Raw genomic sequence first — 21,028 nt, forward strand, 5'->3', positions numbered from 1 at the left:
CCCGTGCAATATATCTCAACAAAGAAGAGGGATAGAGGGGGGGCTTTTTAGAGAGGTCCAAGGTCCGTGCCCACCTGCATCATGCTCAACAAAACGGTAGGGAGCTGTTCCTCTAGAAAAGGGACCATCCACCAGTCCAGCTTAGTGGTGGTTGGATGGGTGTCATAGGGACTAGTAAGGATGAGGAAGTGGGATGGGGGGATCCCGCTTTTGTGGAACTAGGGTCCTCACACACTCGGCAAGCTAGGTGTCATGCTTCATCATCTGGACCTGCTCCTCGTTGGACCGGCGCTGCAATGTCCAACGGGCACACGCGAAGGGGCTCTTTATCGGAGATCTTTTTTTCCTTTGCCATATGATGAAGTGGGGGTGTGTGGCCCGTGGGAGTGTAGATACTAGGTGGTGCAGTGAGTGCGTGAATAGTTAAAAAAGGTTCGATATTCCAAGTAAATTCATTTATACCGGCTGGTAATCCACCTTGTTAAAAACGATTTAGAGTGGCAGTTCCCTTAGGGCGGGGTAGTCCGTTGCTATACTGCTCTGCTCTCTGGGTCAACATGTTTCTTGCCCTATTGGTTAACAAAATACCGTGGCAATTCTTCAGGAACAGAGGGTGTAAAAACAGTGAAAGTGATGTATAATATCTACACTGAATGGTGCTTCTAATCATATGCTACCAATCAGTAGTTACTACAAGTCAAAAGTCATGTAGTCTCTGTAAAAGTACCTGTGGAGACAAGGAATGTGGAGAAAAAGCGCAATTGTCAACTGTTAGAAATAAAAATAAACGTCTTTTTTTAAAGAAATGGAAACTCTGTTTGGAGAATTCGTCTGGGGGAAGAAAGTGCCAAGGCTTAAATTGACAGTGGTGCAATTATCGACCTAGTGGTGGGCTTGATGGGATCTAAGGGTATTAGAGATAGCTTCTTTATTGACAAAATGGCAAAAGAAATAGGATCTCAAATTCGAGTGTTTTTAAAAACCTTCAAACTTCCCCAAAAAAGTAGATATAAGACCTTAAAGGACTATTCTTTAAGACTTCAGTCCTTTTTTAAAAAGACGGGCTCCTCAGGTCTGCAGTACTTGAGATTGGGAGAATGTACAGTCTCGGCCTCCAGATTCGAGTAAGCCATATGAATAATTGGGAAGGCTGTGGGCTACGGGAGCTAAGCATTTTATTATTCAAAATAGGGTGATCTCCTGGCAAGAGGTAATGGCAAGGGCTGAGATTCTAAGAAAACCTGCCTTTTTTGAATATTTACAAGTTGTTCATTTCTTAAAAATTACTATTGGCATTCTTGATGCTCCGAACAAACTCGTGGTAGCTCTCTACGGGGCCAAAGTTAATGGTGAGGGAATTGGTACTGGTTGCTACATCATCAGGGTCAAGTACCCTTGATAGAGAGTCATCTGGCAAGAATCGTCCGTGAGACACAATGTATTGTCTCCCTTAATGAATGGGAAGCCTTATGCCACCTAGGAAGTAAATCCCTGAATGCAGCTTACTTTAAAAGGATGGCCTTCCTATCACAATGGCTCTTCTACTTAACTCCGGAAGCACAGGAAAAAAGATATCCGGCTGTTGAAAATAAGTGCTTCCGCTGCCAGGCTGATGGAGAGGGGGGCTGGCACCATATTTTCTTTGCATGTCCACGGTTGAGGCCCTTTTGGGAGGCAATCTTTTCAGACTTAGAGCAGGCAATTGGGAAGAGAGTTGCGCTTGAAGATAAGGCCGCTCTATTTGGACTATGTAGAGACAGAATGATTTTAACAGAGGCCGAATAAGTTTCCCTATTTATTTCTTGTACTGTAGCCCGTTCTTTAATTCTTCAGAATTGGATATCCAGGGATGTTCCCCCTCATCTGAAGTGGTTTAATAAAATGAAAAGGGCACGAGATTTTGAAGAAGCCTATGCGAGACGGGTGGGAGCCACTAGGAAATTTGAAAAAAAATTGACGTTTAAGGAGGAATATTAACACTCGTTATTGATGTAGAAGTATTAGCAGTTTTTGTGATAAAAAGCACTAGCACTTTCCTTGCCATTGCACTTTATTACATGTTTTGCACATTGCTATTTTGTAACTACTGTTGATTTTATTAGCTGCTACAGCCATACCCTTTTAAATGTTGTTATGGAAACCAGAAACTATTGTATCCGTGTAAAAATGTTTTTTATGACTGTTTAAATCATAATATGTATATCATGTTCTTAATGCTCTGCTCAATAAAAAAAATTTAGAAAAGAGCAAGACTCCATCACAAGAACATCTCTGCACTGGACCCCAGAAGAGAAATGAAAGAGGCAGGCCAAAGTACACCTGGAGGCTAACAGTGGAAATAGAATTGAAGACCCTGGACCACAGCTAGGGCACCATACAGAAATGTGTCCAAGACATACAAAAATGAAGGTTCTGTATTGCTGTCCTACATGCCAGTGGGTATAACGGGCAGTTCGTAAATAAGGAAGGAGGCGTAACAGTGACAAGAGTTATCTTTTCACCTACTGGAAATCTCATTTCAAGTCTTGCAACCAGACTGGAAACCAGCTACCTGAGAACATTGGGATCAATCAAATTTACTTATGCTTCATAAAACATTAACTTGCTTGTTCAGGATCACCCTATCGGACTAATGTGCTGCCCTCCAAGTCCTCGCATTACTGAACATTAAAGCACTTTTCGTTTTTGGATGTTTCCCTGGGACCACTGCCTGCCCCTAGAAAATAATTTGCCCTGCATTTGCAAAGGAGAAGGGGTAGGTGAATTGTGAGTGTTTTGCGACTGCAATTGCAGTCGCAAAACATTCATACATGGGGTGGAGAGTCGCTATTAGGAGGGGATGCCCTTAAAACGTCCCTTCCTAATAGCAAGTCACAATTCCTATTTAGCGAGTCGCAAAAAATTGCAACTCGCTAAATAGGAATTGTACATGGCCCTATTCTCTTTTGCATGTGCCAACAGGTCACTAACCCATTTGCGCATGCAATTTAGGGTAGTACATCTGGCCCCTTAATCAATCAAAGACACTTGAGCCAGTGAAAAGGAAAATGTAAACAGGCTTCTGCTGTTGTAGCCTCTTCTTCACCGTAGTGGAGCCAACTTCATGACACCGAATAATCCTTAAATGTGATCCATGTTTAAGAGGACATGTGGTGTACGCATAGAAATGCGGGTACATCCCCCCAATGAGGCATTCCGTGAGGGGTCAAACAAATTGATTCCAAAGTTTTTTTTAGAAGGTTGAAGAATTTATTATTCCATGGTAGTAACGTCAAAGTTCTCATAGATATTCACATCATATCAATAGTGAAAGTTCAATGCATATATAATCACTGGTGAATACAAACTCCAATGCATTTCGGGCGGAACGCCCTTTGTCAAGGAGAGCTGAAAAAAGAAAAAATGAGCCTGTGTTAGGGTGGGGAATCGGGTGAAAGAGATGCCAAATTAATGTTAAGTGCCGATCAAATGAGTGTGGTAAACAAACGTTCCGTAAATGGATGTGAATAATAAATCGGGTCGTGATGACGGAGGGTTGGGCAAAGTTAAGGTGACGAAGGGTGAAGAGGGGTGATGGGGGTTTAACGCAATCGTGAAGGGAATACGCGGGAAGCGCTAAAATTCAAGCCGCCCAGCGGGTCGACAAAAAGCTTACTTCAGGGGAGTGGCGGGGAGACTCGCCGCTCCGGTCCGTGGGTCTAGGGATCCCAGTATGTTTAACGTTCGTGTGTGTGGGGAAGTTAAATGTGGAAAAGGGATGTAACAAAAATCGAAAAAGGACTATCGTGACCTGTACAGAAGGAAAACATAGAGGACTCGGGCGGGGGCCATCTTGGAATGGATAAGTGCTCAAGGCTGTGAAAGGAAGGATAAGGAAGGATGAGGAAAAATAAAGAGGGGAGAATAAAGAGCAATGAGGTACACAATTGGCATATGATAGTTATAAATAACAACTATATTCGACACGATCATTGAGACCATGTGGTTTTAGTGTCTGTAGACGATAAATCCATTCGAGTTCTCTTTTCAGTAGTAGCTTGCGATTGTCAATGCCTTCTGTGGAAATAATGAGTTCCAGTACGATGAATTGAAGTTGTGCAACAGTATGATGGAACTCATGAAAATGCATGGCAACATTAGATTTCTCCTGTTTTGTACGGATGTTTGATTTGTGCTCATTCATACGTGCTTTAATTTTTCTCTCAGTCTTACCGATGTACATTTTTCCGCAAGGGCATTTCAGCGCATAGATCAGGTTCTTGGAGTCACATGTAGCACTGACTTGTAGTTTGATGGGATGGCCTTTCATTGGGTGTCTTATAGTGTTGCCCTTGATGACACAATTGCAATTGTTACAGTTTAAGCATGGCTGTGTACCTTTATACATTTTGATATTGGGTGTTGGTTTTGCGAGAATTTCCTTTATGTTCTTACTACGGGTGTAAGCAAACAGTGGAGGAGTTTGAAAAATGTCCCGAAAGTCAGGTTCCATTTGTAGCATCGGCCAATGTTTAAGGATGATTTTCTTGTATTTTATGCTAGCCGTGGAAAATTTAGATACCAAAACCATGCGTTCTTCTGATTGTTTTTTTTTTTTTAAAGGCTTTCTTGTCTAGTGGTGCTTGCCACTCGAGTATGAGCTTCCTTGAGGGTTTTTTCAGGGTACCCTGTGTTTAGGAAACGATTATGCATTTCCTGGATTCTGGTGTTGAAAGTTTGTTCTTCTGATACAATGCGTCTGATGCGTAGCATTTGGGAGAATGGCAAATGCTTCTTGAGAGATACCTGGTGGAAGCTAGTGAAGTGTAGTGTGTTATTGCGGTCAGTTGTTTTCCGATGTAGGTCAGTGCTGAATCCTTTTTCAGTGATCTTGATGTGAACATCAAGAAAAGAAATCTCTGTGTCGCTTATTACCCAGGTGAGTTTGATGCGTTCGTCTTTGGTGTTCAATTCCATCAGGGAATTCATGAGTGCTTCTTTGGTATCGGTCCATATAAGGAACAAATCGTCGATGTATCTGACATACATTTTGATTTTATCACGGAAGGTATTGTTGGCGTATATGTGCACGTTTTCAAAGTTTTCCATGTAAATATTGGCGTATGTCAACGCCTCACTGAACATATAGAGGATACCACCATCTATATGCAACTTGACAAAAATCCCACTCAGGATTTTCAAAATATTTTGAAAGATATCGTATGGAAAGCTCACCAAACTGGGATCATGGAAGATCGCACTAAAAATTATCTCTTGCAAGAACATCCTAAGAGTCCCACAATCTACATGAGCCCAAAAATACACAAGAACCTTCATAACCCACCTTTCAGGCCTATTGTTTCCACCAAAGGATCAATACACGAACCCACTGGCAAATTCATTGATAAATATCTTCAACCACTGGTCATGAAAACCAAAAGCTACATCAAAGACCCCACAGAATTCTTACTCAAACTGGCGGAGATTCAATTCAACAACAGTGACTCACTGATACTCTGCACCGCAGACGTCAGTTCGTTATACACCTCTATACCCCACCAAGGAAGAATAGAAGCCATTGAACAAGCCCTTCTCAACAGTGATATTGACATATCCATGCAGTCATTCATCATGGAACTTATGGTGTACACGTTGTACCATAGTTATTTTCAAGTGGATAAGAAATGGTACCTTCAACTATCCGGAATGGCAATGGGAAACTGCGCAGCTCCGACAAACGCCAATATTTACATGGAAAACTTTGAAAACGTGCACATATACGCCAACAATACTTTCCGTGATAAAATCAAAATGTATGTCAGATACATTGACGATTTGTTCATTATATGGACCGATACCAAAGAAGCACTCATGAATGCCCTGATGGAATTGAACACCAAAGACGAACGCATCAAACTCACCTGGGTAATAAGCGACACAGAGATTTCTTTTCTTGATGTTCACATCAAGATCACTGAAAAAGGATTCAGCACTGACCTACATCGGAAAACAACTGACCGCAATAACACACTACACTTCACTAGTTTCCACCAGGGATCTCTCAAGAAGCATTTGCCATTCTCCCAAATGCTACGCATCAGACGCATTGTATCAGAAGAACAAACTTTCAACACCAGAATCCAGGAAATGCATAATCGTTTCCTAAACACAGGGTACCCTGAAAAAACCCTCAAGGAAGCTCATACTCGAGTGGCAAGCACCACTAGACAAGAAAGCCTTTAAAAAAAAAAAAAAACAATCAGAAGAACGCATGGTTTTGGTATCTAAATTTTCCACGGCTAGCATAAAATACAAGAAAATCATCCTTAAACATTGGCCGATGCTACAAATGGAACATGACTTTCGGGACATTTTTCAAACTCCTCCACTGTTTGCTTACACCCGTAGTAAGAACATAAAGGAAATTCTTGCAAAACCAACACCCAATATCAAAATGTATAAAGGTACACCGCCATGCTTAAACTGTAACAATTGCAATTGTGTCATCAAGGGCAACACTATAAGACACCCAATGAAAGGCAATCCCATCAAACTACAAGTCAGTGCTACATGTGACTCCAAGAACCTGATCTATGCGCTGAAATGCCCTTGCGGAAAAATGTACATCGGTAAGACTGAGAGAAAAATTAAAACACGTATGAATGAGCACAAATCAAACATCCGTACAAAACAGGAGAAATCTAATGTTGCCATGCATTTTCATGAGTTCCATCATACTGTTGCACAACTTCAATTCATCGTACTGGAACTCATTATTTCCACAGAAGGCATTGACAATCGCAAGCTACTACTGAAAAGAGAACTCGAATGGATTTATCGTCTACAGACACTAAAACCACATGGTCTCAATGATCGTGTCGAATATAGTTGTTATTTATAACTATCATATGCCAATTGTGTACCTCATTGCTCTTTATTCTCCCCTCCTTATTTTTCCTCATCCTTCCTTATCCTTCCTTTCACAGCCTTGAGCACTTATCCATTCCAAGATGGCCCCCGCCCGAGTCCTCTATGTTTTCCTTCTGTACAGGTCACGATAGTCCTTTTTCGATTTTTGTTACATCCCTTTTCCACATTTAACTTCCCCACACACATGAACGTTAAACATACTGGGATCCCTAGACCCACGGACCGGAGCGGCGAGTCTCCCCGCCACTCCTCTGAAGTAAGCTTTTTGTCGACCCGCTGGGCGGCTTGAATTTTAGCGCTTCCCGCGTATTCCCTTCACGATTGCGTTAAACCCCCATCACCCCTCTTCACCCTTCGTCACCTTAACTTTGCCCAACCCTCCGTCATCACGACCCGATTTATTATTCACATCCATTTACGGAACGTTTGTTTACCACACTCATTTGATCGGCACTTAACATTAATTTGGCATCTCTTTCACCCGATTCCCCACCCTAACACGGGCTAATTTTTTCTTTTTTCAGCTCTCCTTGACAAAGGGCGTTCCGCCCGAAATGCATTGGAGTTTGTATTCACCAGTGATTATTTTTTTTTTTTTTTATTATTGTTGACAGGCTGACGAGGAATAAGTACATTAAAGCATAAATACATAGATTAACATACATAAATTTGATCAAATAAAGCATACAATAAAGAAAGTGGATCATGAAGTATTATTGGAAGGGAAAAAAGAAAAGGGGAGGATAAGCAAACAAAAGAGTAGTAGCAATTTCTTTTCAACAGTCATACAAGTTATATTGTCCAGCAAATTTCCTTCCCCCCTCCCCCGTCACTAAATTCAAAAGAAAATAGAGTATAGCATCATCGTTATACAAAAGTTCCCCAATTTTTTTCATGCTTTTTCAGTGTACGTATGCCCCTGATGTTTGCTACAGCTAATTCCATTGAGTGTATCTCGGTTACCAATGCCCACCAGTCCCAAACCTTAGGTGTTTCTGAGCTGGTCCAAGCTCTGGCCAGAGTTAGCTTAGCGCAAGACATAAGTACCGTGGCCAGGGCAGCCTGCGGAAAAGAGACAGGGTAGGTGTCTAGCAGAACAGAGGTAGCCGTGAACGTAGGCAGCTGAATCGGTTTCATTTTCAAAACATTTTCAATATCACACCAGAAAGTCTTAAGGTTCGGACAAGAAAATAACATATGTACCAGATCAGCTGCTTCAGTAGAGCATTTGGGGCATTTTGTACGATCACTGTAGATGTTATTAGAGGACCATTTAGAAATTCTTTCCGGGGTGTAATATAGCATACAGGTTGTTCTGAATTGTTGTAATCTTAGACTAGATGACCGTACTCGTTTATTAATGTTTGTGAAGGAGCTCTCTATCTGTTTAGATGTTATATTTGAGCCCAATATTCTGCTCCATTTGCCGGCCAGCTTGATACAATCGTTTGATTTAAATCCAACAAAAAGTCTATATGCTTCGCTTATTACAGACTTGTTTTTTGATGAATATAAACAGGTCCAAATATCACATTCAGTAACCTCCAATATTTATTTTTTGTTGATCAAATAGTCATGTATCTGTAGATATTTGTACCTCATGTTTTCAGGTAGGTCATATAGTAACTTGAGAGTGTTGAAGTCTAAAAATCCTTGTATGCCATATAAGTCCCCTAAAACAGCAATTCCTGATCTAAGCCAACAACGTGTAGTACTATCGTTAAAAATGCTTGGAAGGCCCGGATTACCCCATAACGGAAGCTTTGAATGGAAAAAGCTAGTATTACAGAAAGAAAGTATATTGCCCCAGATCTTTGTTAAGTCTCTTGCGGTCTTAAATCTAACCCTTTTATAGTAGTTGGGATCGTTAGTTCTAAACAAAAACATATTCGAATCAGATTTTAGCATAAAGGAATGGAAGAACAAAGCCCTTCTTTCATTAAGTAAGGAGCGGAGGCGGATAACAAAAGCGGACCAAAAATACAATTTGAAATCAGGAAAATTAAGCCCTCCTTCATTCGTGCTGTTTTTCATAAAGTCCAATGATCTTCTTGCTTTTTTATACCCCCAGATAAAACTGCTGAATACTCCATCAAGTTTCTTGAAAAATTGGTTATTTAGCGCTAGTGGTATAGATCGAAATAAGTACACATATTTGGGCAATACCTTCTGCCGATTAAATTCAGAGGTAGTCTATGCCATTTTTTTAATAGTGTGCTGGTAGATTTAGTTAGTTCGTTGTAGTTTATATTGTTAATTTCTTGTAATTTGGCCGTTATTTTGACCCCAAGATAAGTAGCAGTGTGGCAGATCTCAGGCACGACCACAGGTGGGGTGTAATTAGCTATTACTTGCGTTTTTTGTAGATTTAGTTTGTAGCCCGCCACCTTCCCATATTTTCCGGCCTCTAATGCTATTCCCTTTAGTGCTTCGACGACATCTTCTGTATATACCGCGATGTCGTCGGCATATGCAGTTATTTTTAGTTCTTGTGGTCCCGATCTAAAAGGTGCAATCTGGGTTTGAGATTGAAGGGCAAACAGAAAAGGCTCCAGTGAGAGGGCAAATAAAAGAGGTGATAGGGGGCAGCCCTGACGGGTACCTCGTTGGATCAAAAAGTCTGAGCATGCCAGCCCCCCATAACTGGTATAAGCTATTGGGTTATCATACAATGCTTGTATACTCCGCAAAAATTGTCCCCCGAACCCTATTTTAGACAATACGCACCAGAGAAAGTCCCACCCCACTCGGTCGAAAGCTTTTTCAGCGTCTAATAAGATCATACCGAGTGGGGTGGATTCGGTCTCTGCTACATCAAATGCTGTAATAGCCATATTAACATGTATGGTAGTATCTCTCCCAGTTATGAAGCCATGTTGTTGTGGGTTGATGATCTGGGGCATAATAGGAGCCAATCTTAGTGCTAGAATTTTAGCAAAAATGTTTGCGTCTGTATTTATTAAAGAGATAGGGCGGTATGACCCTCTCTCTTCCTTTGGTTTGTCTTTCTTCAAAAAAAATATTATTTTTGCCCTATTCCAGGACTTAGGTGTTTTTCCATCTGAGCCTACAGATTGGATAACTTTCAGCAGTAATTGTTCAAGCTCTTTTAAGCATAATTTATATATTTCTAAGGGTATGGTGTCTTCCCCTGACGCTTTTCCTACAGGTAATAGAGCTATGGCTTGGTGTAGTTCAGCCATTGTTATATCATCAGACAATGAATCTATCTCTGGACTGTTCTGAGTATCCACAGTATGGTCTTCAATATATTTGTGTATGTCATCTAATTTAGACTTCACTTCTGGGGTATATAAAGTTCTGTAAAAATCGGCGAATCGTTCTAAGATATCTTGTGGTTGGGTATAGATTTTATTGCCAGCCCCCGTATATTTGTAATTATAGAATTAGCTCTGTCCTCGGCGGCTTTATAAGCCAAAATGTTCCCAATTTTGCCCCCCCCCTCATATTGTGTTATTTTAAATTTGTGTAAGCTGTTTGTACTTTTCTGGATAAATTTGGTCTTTGGTTTCATTTTTAAGTGAGCAAAGTTTGAGGCCAATTTCTATGCTCGTTGTTAGATTAGACCGGAGTGCTGATGATAATAGTTCTTCTTGAGTGGTTATTTTTGACATCAATATATCGTTATTTTTTTATGTTCTAAATTTTGTCTGATCACGTAAGCCTGAGTAAAACCCCTGATACTTGCCTTGCAAGCATCCCATACCATAGCAGGTGAAGCTGAGTTTGTATTTATATCTATGAATTCAATAAGGTGTAACTTTAGTTGCGTCGTATAGCATGTATCTGAAATCAAATGTCTAGGAAAAGAGAATGGTCTGGGAGTAGTTCTAATATTTGTTGTTTGAAATATCAGTATTATAGCATTGTGATCAGAAGAGATTCGAGGGCATAGAACCATGGAGCTATTTTTCAATAGATTGTCACTTATTAATGCCATGTCTAACCTTGAGCATAATTTGTGAGGTGCGGAATAGTAAGTATACCCCGGTTTATTAGCGTATAGATGTCGCCAGGCGTCTTTGATGTTGTGTACGCGGCATAGGTCAAGAATAGATGACCTGGTTTTGTGCATCCTTTGATGGCTACCAGATCTAGTTATATATATTCTGTAGTCCATAATACAATTAAAATCCCCCATGACAATGAGTTCTCCCTCCCAATCCAAAAGTTTAATATTCAATTGGTCGAAAAGAGTAGGCTCATCTGTATTGCAACCGTAAACCACACATAGAACATATTTAACATTCTCATAGCTTATCTGCGCTATTGCCCATCTGCCATCCTTGCCACAAGAAGTTTGTATTGTTTCGGCCCTGAAACGTCTATCCTTGAGAATAGCAACACCTCTTATAGATTGCCCAAATGTGGAGCGAACTATAATATCGTACCCCAAGTGATTAAGTAGTTTTTTATCCTTCCCCGCAATATGTGTTTCAGATAACAAGGCAACATGGGGGTTATACATTTTCAATTTTTCTTTTATCAAGCACCTTTTGTTCTCGCTATTTAGCCCTGCTACATTCCAGGCTAAGCATTTTATTTCATACATCTAAAAAGTAAGAGAAAGAAAAAGATAGGAGCCTTACATTTTAAGCTTATCTCAGATTGCCCAAGGTAATGTTCATGATATCCACATCTCCTCATACATTGCCTACTTCTAGTGCCGTTAATATGCAAAAAATTCTAATTTCATTCTATAGATCCACCCCCTCAGCCTGTAAACGATTTTTCCTGGTTTTTCCCTCCCCCCCCCCCTCAACCCCCCATTGTGCGGAGAAACCCCACCCCCCCCCACCCCCCTCCCCCCTAGCTCTTACCCCAGCCGGGGAAGAGCCGTCCCTCTGCATCTGCTGCCGCTGAAGGGGCAGCTTACGTGGCAGGTCGCCTTGAGAGGCCCCCACCCTCCCTTTACTTATTATTTTAGCAGTTTATCAACAGGTGCATAAAAGATAAACTAAGCATTTTACTATTGTATAATGATGTATATAGCATAAAGCTAAAGTGAAAATTAAACAGACCCCCCGTATAGCCAATGTTGCTTGGTAATAAAGATTTCTAATAAAGGTTGGTCTACCGGTGAGGCCAGTGTTTTGAATTAAACTAAGTCTTAGTCTTACTCTTGCCCACGCCGATATCAGCTAAGTAAGCTTCTGCTTCTTTTACATCAGTGAAAATATGAGTGCGTCCATCTTTGATAACCTTAAGGCGTGCTGGTTCTTGAAGAAACGCCTGACCTCCGCTAGATTTAATTGGGTCTATTAATTTACGTAACATCCATCGTCTGTCCATTGTTTCTTTGCTATGGTCGGAGCGAGCAAAGATTGAGAGATCGCCAATGGCTACAGGGGTGTTAGGGCGAGCTCTCTGCCAAATAGCCTGGCGTAGTAAAAAGTTTCCAAAGAAGATTAGAAAGGGGCGTGGGAATTGATTCTCCCTGTTTCTCTGTATCAAAGGAAGGCGATGAGCTCGCTGGATTTGTGAATCCCAGTCCCAGTCAGCTAGGTCAGGGAATGCTTTCTGAAACAGACCCACTAGGTAAGCCCTCGGATCAGATCCTTCTGCACCCTCCGGTATGCCAAAAAGTCTTAAGTTTGATAGTCTCTGACGATTCTCCAAATCTTCAATCTTTTGTTGGAGTATCACAAGCTGAGCCTCATGCTTGTCAGATGCAAATGTTGTTTTTGTGCTTGTTTCTTCCAACAAAACCACCCGTTGTTGCAATTCCACAATGTCTTGTGAGAACCCCCCAAATTTAGTAGTAAGTTCTTGTAAGGATGATTGTACTTTGCTGTTATCCTCCCTCAACTGTAAGTAATGTTCCTGTGCTTCCGCCCGTTGATTGCCCAATAGTTGCAATATTATATCTAGTGAAGAGGGATCAGCTGACTCTTGGCTTTGATTTAATCTCTCCTTAGAGATATTTATGTTTTTGTTTGACTCCGGTCTGGTATAAGGAGGTGAAGATTCAAAAGGGGGGCCTCCAAGAGAGGGGGGAGTGACGATAATCGCTGTTGCTGCGATAGGAATTGCATGAGATTGTGACATATCAGCTTCTTTTATAGGTGATTCTGCAATAAAGTCATACGTCACCAATGGTGCTTGATCGGGCAGACTGTCCGATGGTATATTAGGTATATTAGGTATATTAGGTGATGGATTGGGTGAAATATTTAGGGAGCAGCTATCTAAATTAGCAGAGCTGGTGGTGTTAGGCAAGTCTTCTTTACTAGATATGGGTTCTGTGGGGCTTGCCCCTGAAAGTCTCTGTGTCATATTTTTAGCTAAGCCTTTTGCTTCAATCCATCTTCTTAGGGGACTTTGGTTCTGTAAAGCCTTTATTGATATTTGACTGTTGCCTGCAATGTATTTGTTTAACAAAGCACCAGCCTTGCCACATTTCTTTGCTCTAGGTTTATTTTTCTGTTTTCGCCCTTTTTTAGCACGTATTTTTGTTGCATTGCTTAAACAGTCATCCTTTTCCCCCTTCTCTCCCGATTCATCCTCTGTTTCTACATCAATGTCTTCAAAGGAGCCTTGCTCTGTCTGGTCAGTGAGCTCCACCCCTAGCCCGTCAGCCTCTGTCACAACCATTGGGGCAGTAGTGTCTGATTCAGTGGGGGGGGATGGGCCCATAGTGTCAGTGCACATCCCTCTGGAGAAAATCTGGTTATCTATGTTCAAATTAGGGCATGGCCTGTCTGGCGTTTCGACCTCTTCAAAAACAGTTAGTTCCTTGGTCATTGGCTGCTCACCAGTGATTATATATGCATTGAACTTTCACTATTGATATGATGTGAATATCTATGAGAACTTTGACGTTACTACCATGGAATAATAAATTCTTCAACCTTCTAAAAAAAACTTTGGAATCAATTTGTTTGACCCCTCACGGAGTGCCTCATTGGGGGATGTACCCGCATTTCTATGCGTACACCACATGTTCTATTAAGTAAGGCGTCTGACGGTAACGCCACCCTGGAGTGCACCCACACTTCTTACCTTCATTTAAAACGCTTAAACCGAGCAGTGCACCACCGACATTCTTCTTATTGCCATGTTTAAGAGGACTCATTGAAGTTTATATTTAAATAATGAATTAATATACATGTATTTTATATTAGTAACTTGTTCTTACTAGATATGTTTCTTTTTTTTTTGTTAGTCCAGTTAAAGATGTTGTGGTGACCAACGACCGCTGGGGATCTGGAACTGCATGCAAGCACGGTGGCTTCTACACTTGCGATGACCGCTTCAACCCAGGGCACCTTCTGCCCCATAAATGGGAAAACTGCATGACTATAGACAAGTATTCCTGGGGTTACCGAAGGAATGCCAATTTGTGCGATTATCTTACGATTAAAGAGCTCATACAGGTACTATGCATTGCTTTATAAAGAGCATTGTTCAAGTTAAGTATAATAATATGTTGTAGCTATTAAATTGCATTTAATATTCTTGATGAGTCCACAAAGTGCTGTGATTCACATAAGGTTCTAGGTACCTTTTTGCAGTGTATGTTTGGAAGAGTTTTTGTTACACTCCGCCCTGTGTGAAGCTAATGGGTGAAGTGGGTAAAGCTCCATGATGCACTCCAAACAAGGCACAAAAAACTAGTATCTGGGGCATAAGTACGACGTTATGCAGAAAATTGTGAGAATAGATGTGGTTACACATGTAGATATTTAATATCGCTTTTGTTTTTGAGTGACTTTTATCATACTATTAAGCAGAAGGGAAAAGACAGGTATTTATTGCTCTCCAAAATCGCAGAAGTGCTGTGACAAGAGATGAGATGCAGGAAGTGACAGGAGAAGGAGAAACAAAGTGGTAGATCAGATTATATATTGAATATTAGGAAGGTGTAAGTGAAACAATGAGAGAGGTTTAAGAATAGAGACCGAGTGACAGAGGTGAACAGTAATGGGAGAGTGTGGAACAGTGACTTGAAAATGGGCAGGGACCGGAGAGGGGGACACACTCACAGTACTAGGGAGAAGAATTGAAGGGTTGGACAGTGACAGGGGAGATGTGGACAATGACGGACGAGTGGTGGACAGCAAGGAGAAAGTAGGGAAGTGACAGCAAGAGGTGGTCAGTAACAGGAGAGGTGGATAATGTTGGGAGAGAGGGGCCATTTTGGGAGGTTTGTTTACCGACCTGATTAGTAACAGGAGAGATTTGCCATGATGCCACATGAGGCTGTGACGGGAGCAAGGCCAATGATGGGCATTTGATATGAGGAAGATAGTGGCATTGAAATGAGGAATGGTGCAGTCCTATATCCATCATGCTCCTGTTCAAGCCCAGCTGTGCAAAAAATGTTTCTGTGTCTCAAAATCATCAGTGCTGTCCGTCATTTTAGCCTGTTACTCCTGCGTGTCAGAGTTGAGTAGAAGGGGGGTGGTCTTAGCATTACAAAGCTTGAAGACCCTTAACTTTATGAATGCTGGTATCCACATTTTTGCAGGGCTTAGCCTGAGGTGATTACGGTGCATCCATAAATCAAACACTTACCGTCAGTATTCCATAATCAAGAGTCAAGATCGGATGGATTTTCAAGCTCTAGTAGAATTTGTCTGCCATTAGCGTAGTTGTAGAAGATGAGATTAAAGGAGAGGTTGAGGTCAGGGTCAAGGTAAACATTGAGAAAAGAGAGGAGTTGTAGTGGAGCTTTAAGGGACAACAATTGTGGAGGGTAATAGTGCCAAGTAGAAGGACAGTTGTAATATAAACAGGGATCGGTCACTGAGGAAGAAGGCAATCCATTTGACAGCAGTTACTTTAATTCTTATGTTGTCAAATCTGTAGTAATGTAGGGTGATAAATGGTATAAGAGGCAGGTGAAATATTGAGAAAAAGAAGCTCTTTGACTCAATTTGAGTCAACAGTAGTTTACATGTAATCATCCCTGTGATCAAGACTGCTTTTGGGCTATGGCAAGGATAGAATTCAGTTTGGCATTCCAAGAGAAAGCTGTTTTTTCTATGTGTGCTAATCTATGACTGAAGGTCTGACTTATCAGTATGTTTGCCTAGTAAAGGGCCATTGGATACTGGCCAATAGTTAGAGGGATCAGTTGGGGCAAGGAATATTATGTTTTAAAATAGGTTTGATGTAGGAGTTTTTAAGCTTCCTTCTGAAAATTCTGGAACCCAGATGTGGATGGAGAGCTGCTAGGAATGTAGACTTGAATATAGGTTCCAGGAATCGGTTCGTGGTTGATCCTACTGATACACATGCTTTAGTGGTGGTGGTGAAATCATTTTGAGATAGGGAGGTAATGATGAGGAATTGTTTCCCTTTTTGATTTCTAGTGGTTGAATTGACAAGGTTATCATCTTTAGTTTTCCTGTTACTGTATTTTTCCAGATCATTGGCTTTTAGGATGAAGTGTTCTGCTAGAGTAGTGTAAATTAGCTTTTGGAAGAGAATGCCTATGGAGTCTGCATTCCAGGTTCTAAAGTTCAGTAATACCTTGTGAAGTTCCCTTGATTGGTCAATAGCTTTTGAGATGTGGTGTTTTTGCTATTTTGATAGTGACTTTATACGTTCTGAAATGGTGACGCAGCACCGGTTTCTCGGCATTGTTTTAAATCTCCTTTTAATGTCTTTCAAAGAACATTTTTTGTTTTTACAGATTTTATTTCAAAGGTCAACAAGCTGGGATTTTGTTGCCATTGAGTATTTGAAGTGAGCTTGGATGGAATTTAATGGCTATAAGTGGGATTTCATGGCCAGATGGAAATGCTGAACTGTTGTCATCTGGCTGGTATGTAAGAATGTGGATTATTGAGGGTGGACACGTCAAGTTTTATTTCTCCAAGGTGGCTCTTATGTTTATGGCATAGCAATTTTCAGTGATGGCAGAATAGAGAAGATGCGGTAAATCACATGGAGGTAAGTACAAGTCACATGTTGGATTTTAGTCGCCAGAATGATGTTTTGAGGATCAATTATTGCAATACATATGTGTCTGCCTCGATGAGTAGAACCAGAGAGCAATTGTTGAAAGTGAATAGATCCCAGGTTAGTGAAGATGCATTTGGTCTGCAAGTGCAGAGGTGCCTCAGAATGCAGAGATTAGGATTCTGTAAGGTGATCTCAGAAATGAAATCTCGGAAGGTCTCAGCAAATGTAGGGTTGTGTAGGGAGAGGTCTGTATATCAGAAGGAATAAAGATGGGAAGTTGGTGAGCTTTGGAAAAATAGAGATTGAATTCTGGAGCCTAGATTAATTTTGTGAAAGGGGAGATTTTGTAGATAATGGGTAGACCTCTGATTTTTGTATGCGAGTGTTTCTGGAAAAGTATTTTAAAACCTACTTTGTGTGGATATGTGCTGCATCATCAATTGACCAGTGTCTGCGATAAACAACAAATCAGGGCTTGAGGCAGTTATCAGTTCATGAATGTTCAGACAGTTCTTGATCACTGATCTTGCATTTAGCTGAATTATAAAATGGTGAGGAAAGGGCGAGCAGGGAGGGGCATTGTCAAACCATACAAAGAATGTGATCATTTGTCAGATAAACCAGATATGTTTGGAGACAGTAGGGGCCTTAGAAAAACACTATTGTATATATAGAATGAGAAAGCCTTACCCACACTTTTGTAGCATGCTTCTTCATAGGTTAACTTGTCCCAGCCAAGTGTGATACTGCCAGGGTGCCCTCAACCTCTGTGTGAGAGTTCAATATAAATGTTCCTTGGTAAATAAGGAATCCAGAATATTTTTTAAACTGCCTCTAAGTATACCCAAACAAATCTCCAAATATCATTTGAGGGAGGGAGAAGTAGAGATTCGTTCAGATTCCAGGGTAGCTACCTTTTAATCAGAGGGGAATTAATCACTAATATCTTCCAATCAGAGTCTCAAGCAAATTGTATCAGTGACACTCAACCGCACAGTCTGCAGTATATATTTTCTCCGCTCGTGTGGTCAGGTGGATAGTTGCATCATCGGGTCAATACCACTTGACTGTTCGGTTCTCCGAGTGGTAAATCGGCCTCCACCCAAAGGGAGACTGTCTGTATAGTGGCAGTCATGACAAGTGATTTAAAAAATGGCTCTTATTCTGTAGGTTTTAATGACCAGGATAGGGTTATGATTAATAATTGTGGTGGTGCTTTGGTGGATTAGCTACTGGTCCACCGTACCTGGTGAAAAGGTCAACATGTTTCAGCAGTAGGTGCTTCATTGAGTCAAGCTGCCTTTGTCAGGACCACGAGGTGGGACACAGGTATTATTTATCCTGAGAATATTCAACATTCATGGGGGTAAGCGAGTTCACTCACCCTTCTTCTTCATTGAGTGCGACAGCTGCTGAACTGTCATGGTCATAGTGCAGCCTTGTTTCTATGACTAAAAAGAGAGAAAGAGCAAAAGGAAGCACATAGACAAAAATTGCAACATAGTGATATATACATTGTGTGGGTTCTTTTCTTCCTCAAAGAAATCACAAATATGATGGCCTCAGTTTGATTCTTAGAGACTCTAACAAACTATATTCCTCGTTTAGTTAATAAAGATTATTAAGACATTTGGACAATTGAAAACAGAGTCATATGGAGAAAGTGAAGTGTCTCTCATGTCTGCCATGTGCAGTTATTTAAGAATGACTATACAGGGACTATATGAATTGGTGTGCCCCTTTTTTTTCAGGAACTAACTGCAGGTGACGATTGAGTAACTTCATAAATTTTAAGAGTAAATTGGTTTCAGAATAGTTTATATAAAAACAGGGAGAATTGTGCAAGCCTGTGTAGTAAAAAATGGAGTGCTTATATATCCTTTAAGGGGACAGAGAGTAGAATGAAAATTTAGAAAAGCCATGAAACACAAGAGTTTATATCTCAGTCATCCTATCAGGTGCTAACATGTTTCCGCCCTTGCAACAGCCCATAAAGGGTCTCTGGCTTCCATCAGAGTGGATAGGATCCCTAACTCTAATACTACATGGATTCACAAATGTTTCACTAATTTGTTACGAGACAATAGGGTCTGCTTGTTGTCTGGGTATTATGCATGCATCAGTGGATATAGTGAATAAGCAGGTTTATTGGTTAAACGTCACCTGCTTACTATCCCTATAGAAGAAAAGGTAAGAAAATGGACTCCTACCTTTATACATATACATACATTGTATTAGAGTTAGGGATCCTGTCTGTCTAGATGAAAACCCAAGATCATTTATGGGCTGTTGCAAGGGCTGAAACATATTGGCACCTGAGAGGATGACTGATGCATAAACTCTCATTGTTTCATCCTTTTTTTAAACTTAAATCCTGCCCTGTGTACCCTTAAATATATTGAATACGTTTGGGTATAGAAAGAGGTGGTTTTAAATGTACTCTAGATCCCCTATTTATCCAGTAACATTTACCTTGAACTCCTTCACACTGAGGTTGAGGACACTCTGATAGTACCACCTTATAGGGTAGGACCACGGAGGTGTTTGTGAGGCTTTTTCTGTCCCATATATACACACTAGTGTTTTACAACAGCTCCTACTGTCTCAAATATAGCTGGTTTACCCAACACATGATCACATATTTGGTGTAGCTGATGAATGTTATGGGGAAGAGTGCTAGTGGAATTAATCCTGTTTGTCTCTCAGATTGGGGTACACAGGGTTATTGTCTAACTCAAGTCTGTTATGTAGACATTTTGCAGGGGTTGTGAAATGTGGGAGAGAGGTACCTGAAGAGCATGGTTGAGAAATTATGAGTAGATTTAGTATAGTAATGGAATCAGGGAAGGTGATAACACAAGATGAAGAGCAAAGAGTAGAATGAAACAAGCAAGGGAAGCAGAAGGAGAGGACTGCAGAAGTAGATAAATAAAGAATTAGAGAAGAGTGGAAATAGGGTGTAGGAGCAAGATGGTGTTTTAAATTTAGTATCAATATGTGCAGGTGTAGGTGGCAGGAGGAGGAGGCAGGGCAGCATTAGAATTAGGTCAGTGCTGAGTGCATGTGCAGAGTTTGTTGTGGTGATGTAAGGGAGGTTAGTGGACAATGGATTAGATTGGTGAGAAGGTAAGAAAGAAGGTAGTGGGAGAAGAGTAGAAAGGGATTGGTTGGGATAGATAGGGTTTGGTTTGGAGAGAACCATGAATATGTGGAGAAGATGTTGGTAGAGGAGTTGGTAGATAGCTGCAAAGAAAAAGAAAGAATCTTAAGTGGTGCTGAAGGGTAGGCAGATGGTGAGTTTGAAAGTTATAAAAACAGTGATAAATTAGGTTGGAAATAGTTTCCCATTGCAAGTGTGTGGTAAGCATGATTGCAGCAATTTTTGGTGTTTGTGTCTGGATGTTCAACTACTTATCTTTTCTTACTCGTTAATGCTCAGATTATGGTAGTAGAAATATTATATGGTTATGGAATGTACGAAAAGGGTAGCAAGTTGAGCTCACTACAAGCATAGGTGTTTTTTTGTTTTTTTAAACTTTTTTATTGGTATTTCATTTGCATAGATTCACATACATCAATAAACATTAATCGTCTCCAGTTGTGATTACGTAGCACATTACATATTCCACTGCGTACATGACAATTTTCCGTGACATATATGTTGCATAGCCTAACAGGTGACACCATTCCCGCAGTGTCCCTCCCACTGTACTATGTTCGAGTTTTTAGTGTAAACAGTTCACCAGGCCCCATCTCTATTCATGGGCTAGCTTCAGGGGTTGACGTCGCTTGCGGTGATTCACAGACATTCCCCCGGGATTCATTCCACTTCCCCCATATTCTGGACCATTTTTTGGGACATCCCCTGTGGGTGTAAACCGCTCTTTCAGCCACCATAGCGGCATCCATGTCATTACCCCACTGCTGCTGTTTAGGCACCACCCGGAGCCCCAGTTCCTGGCTATATTTTGCTTGGCCATCGTCATCCCAAGCGTTGCCCAATTCTGCAGTTCCAGATTAAGGTCAGTAGGCTGCCAAATATTTAATAGGCAGCATCCAGGATCTCGCTGGACCTCCACCCCACCCACCTCTGAGATCTCACTTAATACTTGTTCCCAGTAGGCTTGTATCTTTGGACATTCCCATATTATATGAAAGAAGGATCCTATTTACCCACACCCCCTGA

General features: G+C 41.0%; 1 protein-coding gene across 1 annotated transcript in view; it reads left to right on the forward strand.

The window, feature by feature from the left end:
• FUCA2 (alpha-L-fucosidase 2) overlaps window positions 1-21,028 on the forward strand; it is a 356,935-nt gene that overhangs the window by 176,334 nt on the left and 159,573 nt on the right. The window contains exon 4 of the mRNA XM_078648998.1: window positions 14,096-14,306. Coding sequence (XP_078505124.1) covers window positions 14,096-14,306 — 211 coding nt within the window. The remainder of the gene's footprint in view (window positions 1-14,095; window positions 14,307-21,028) is intronic.

This window comes from Lissotriton helveticus, chromosome 6 (assembly GCF_964261635.1).
Source record: "Lissotriton helveticus chromosome 6, aLisHel1.1, whole genome shotgun sequence".
NCBI classification, from domain to species: Eukaryota; Metazoa; Chordata; class Amphibia; order Caudata; family Salamandridae; genus Lissotriton; species Lissotriton helveticus.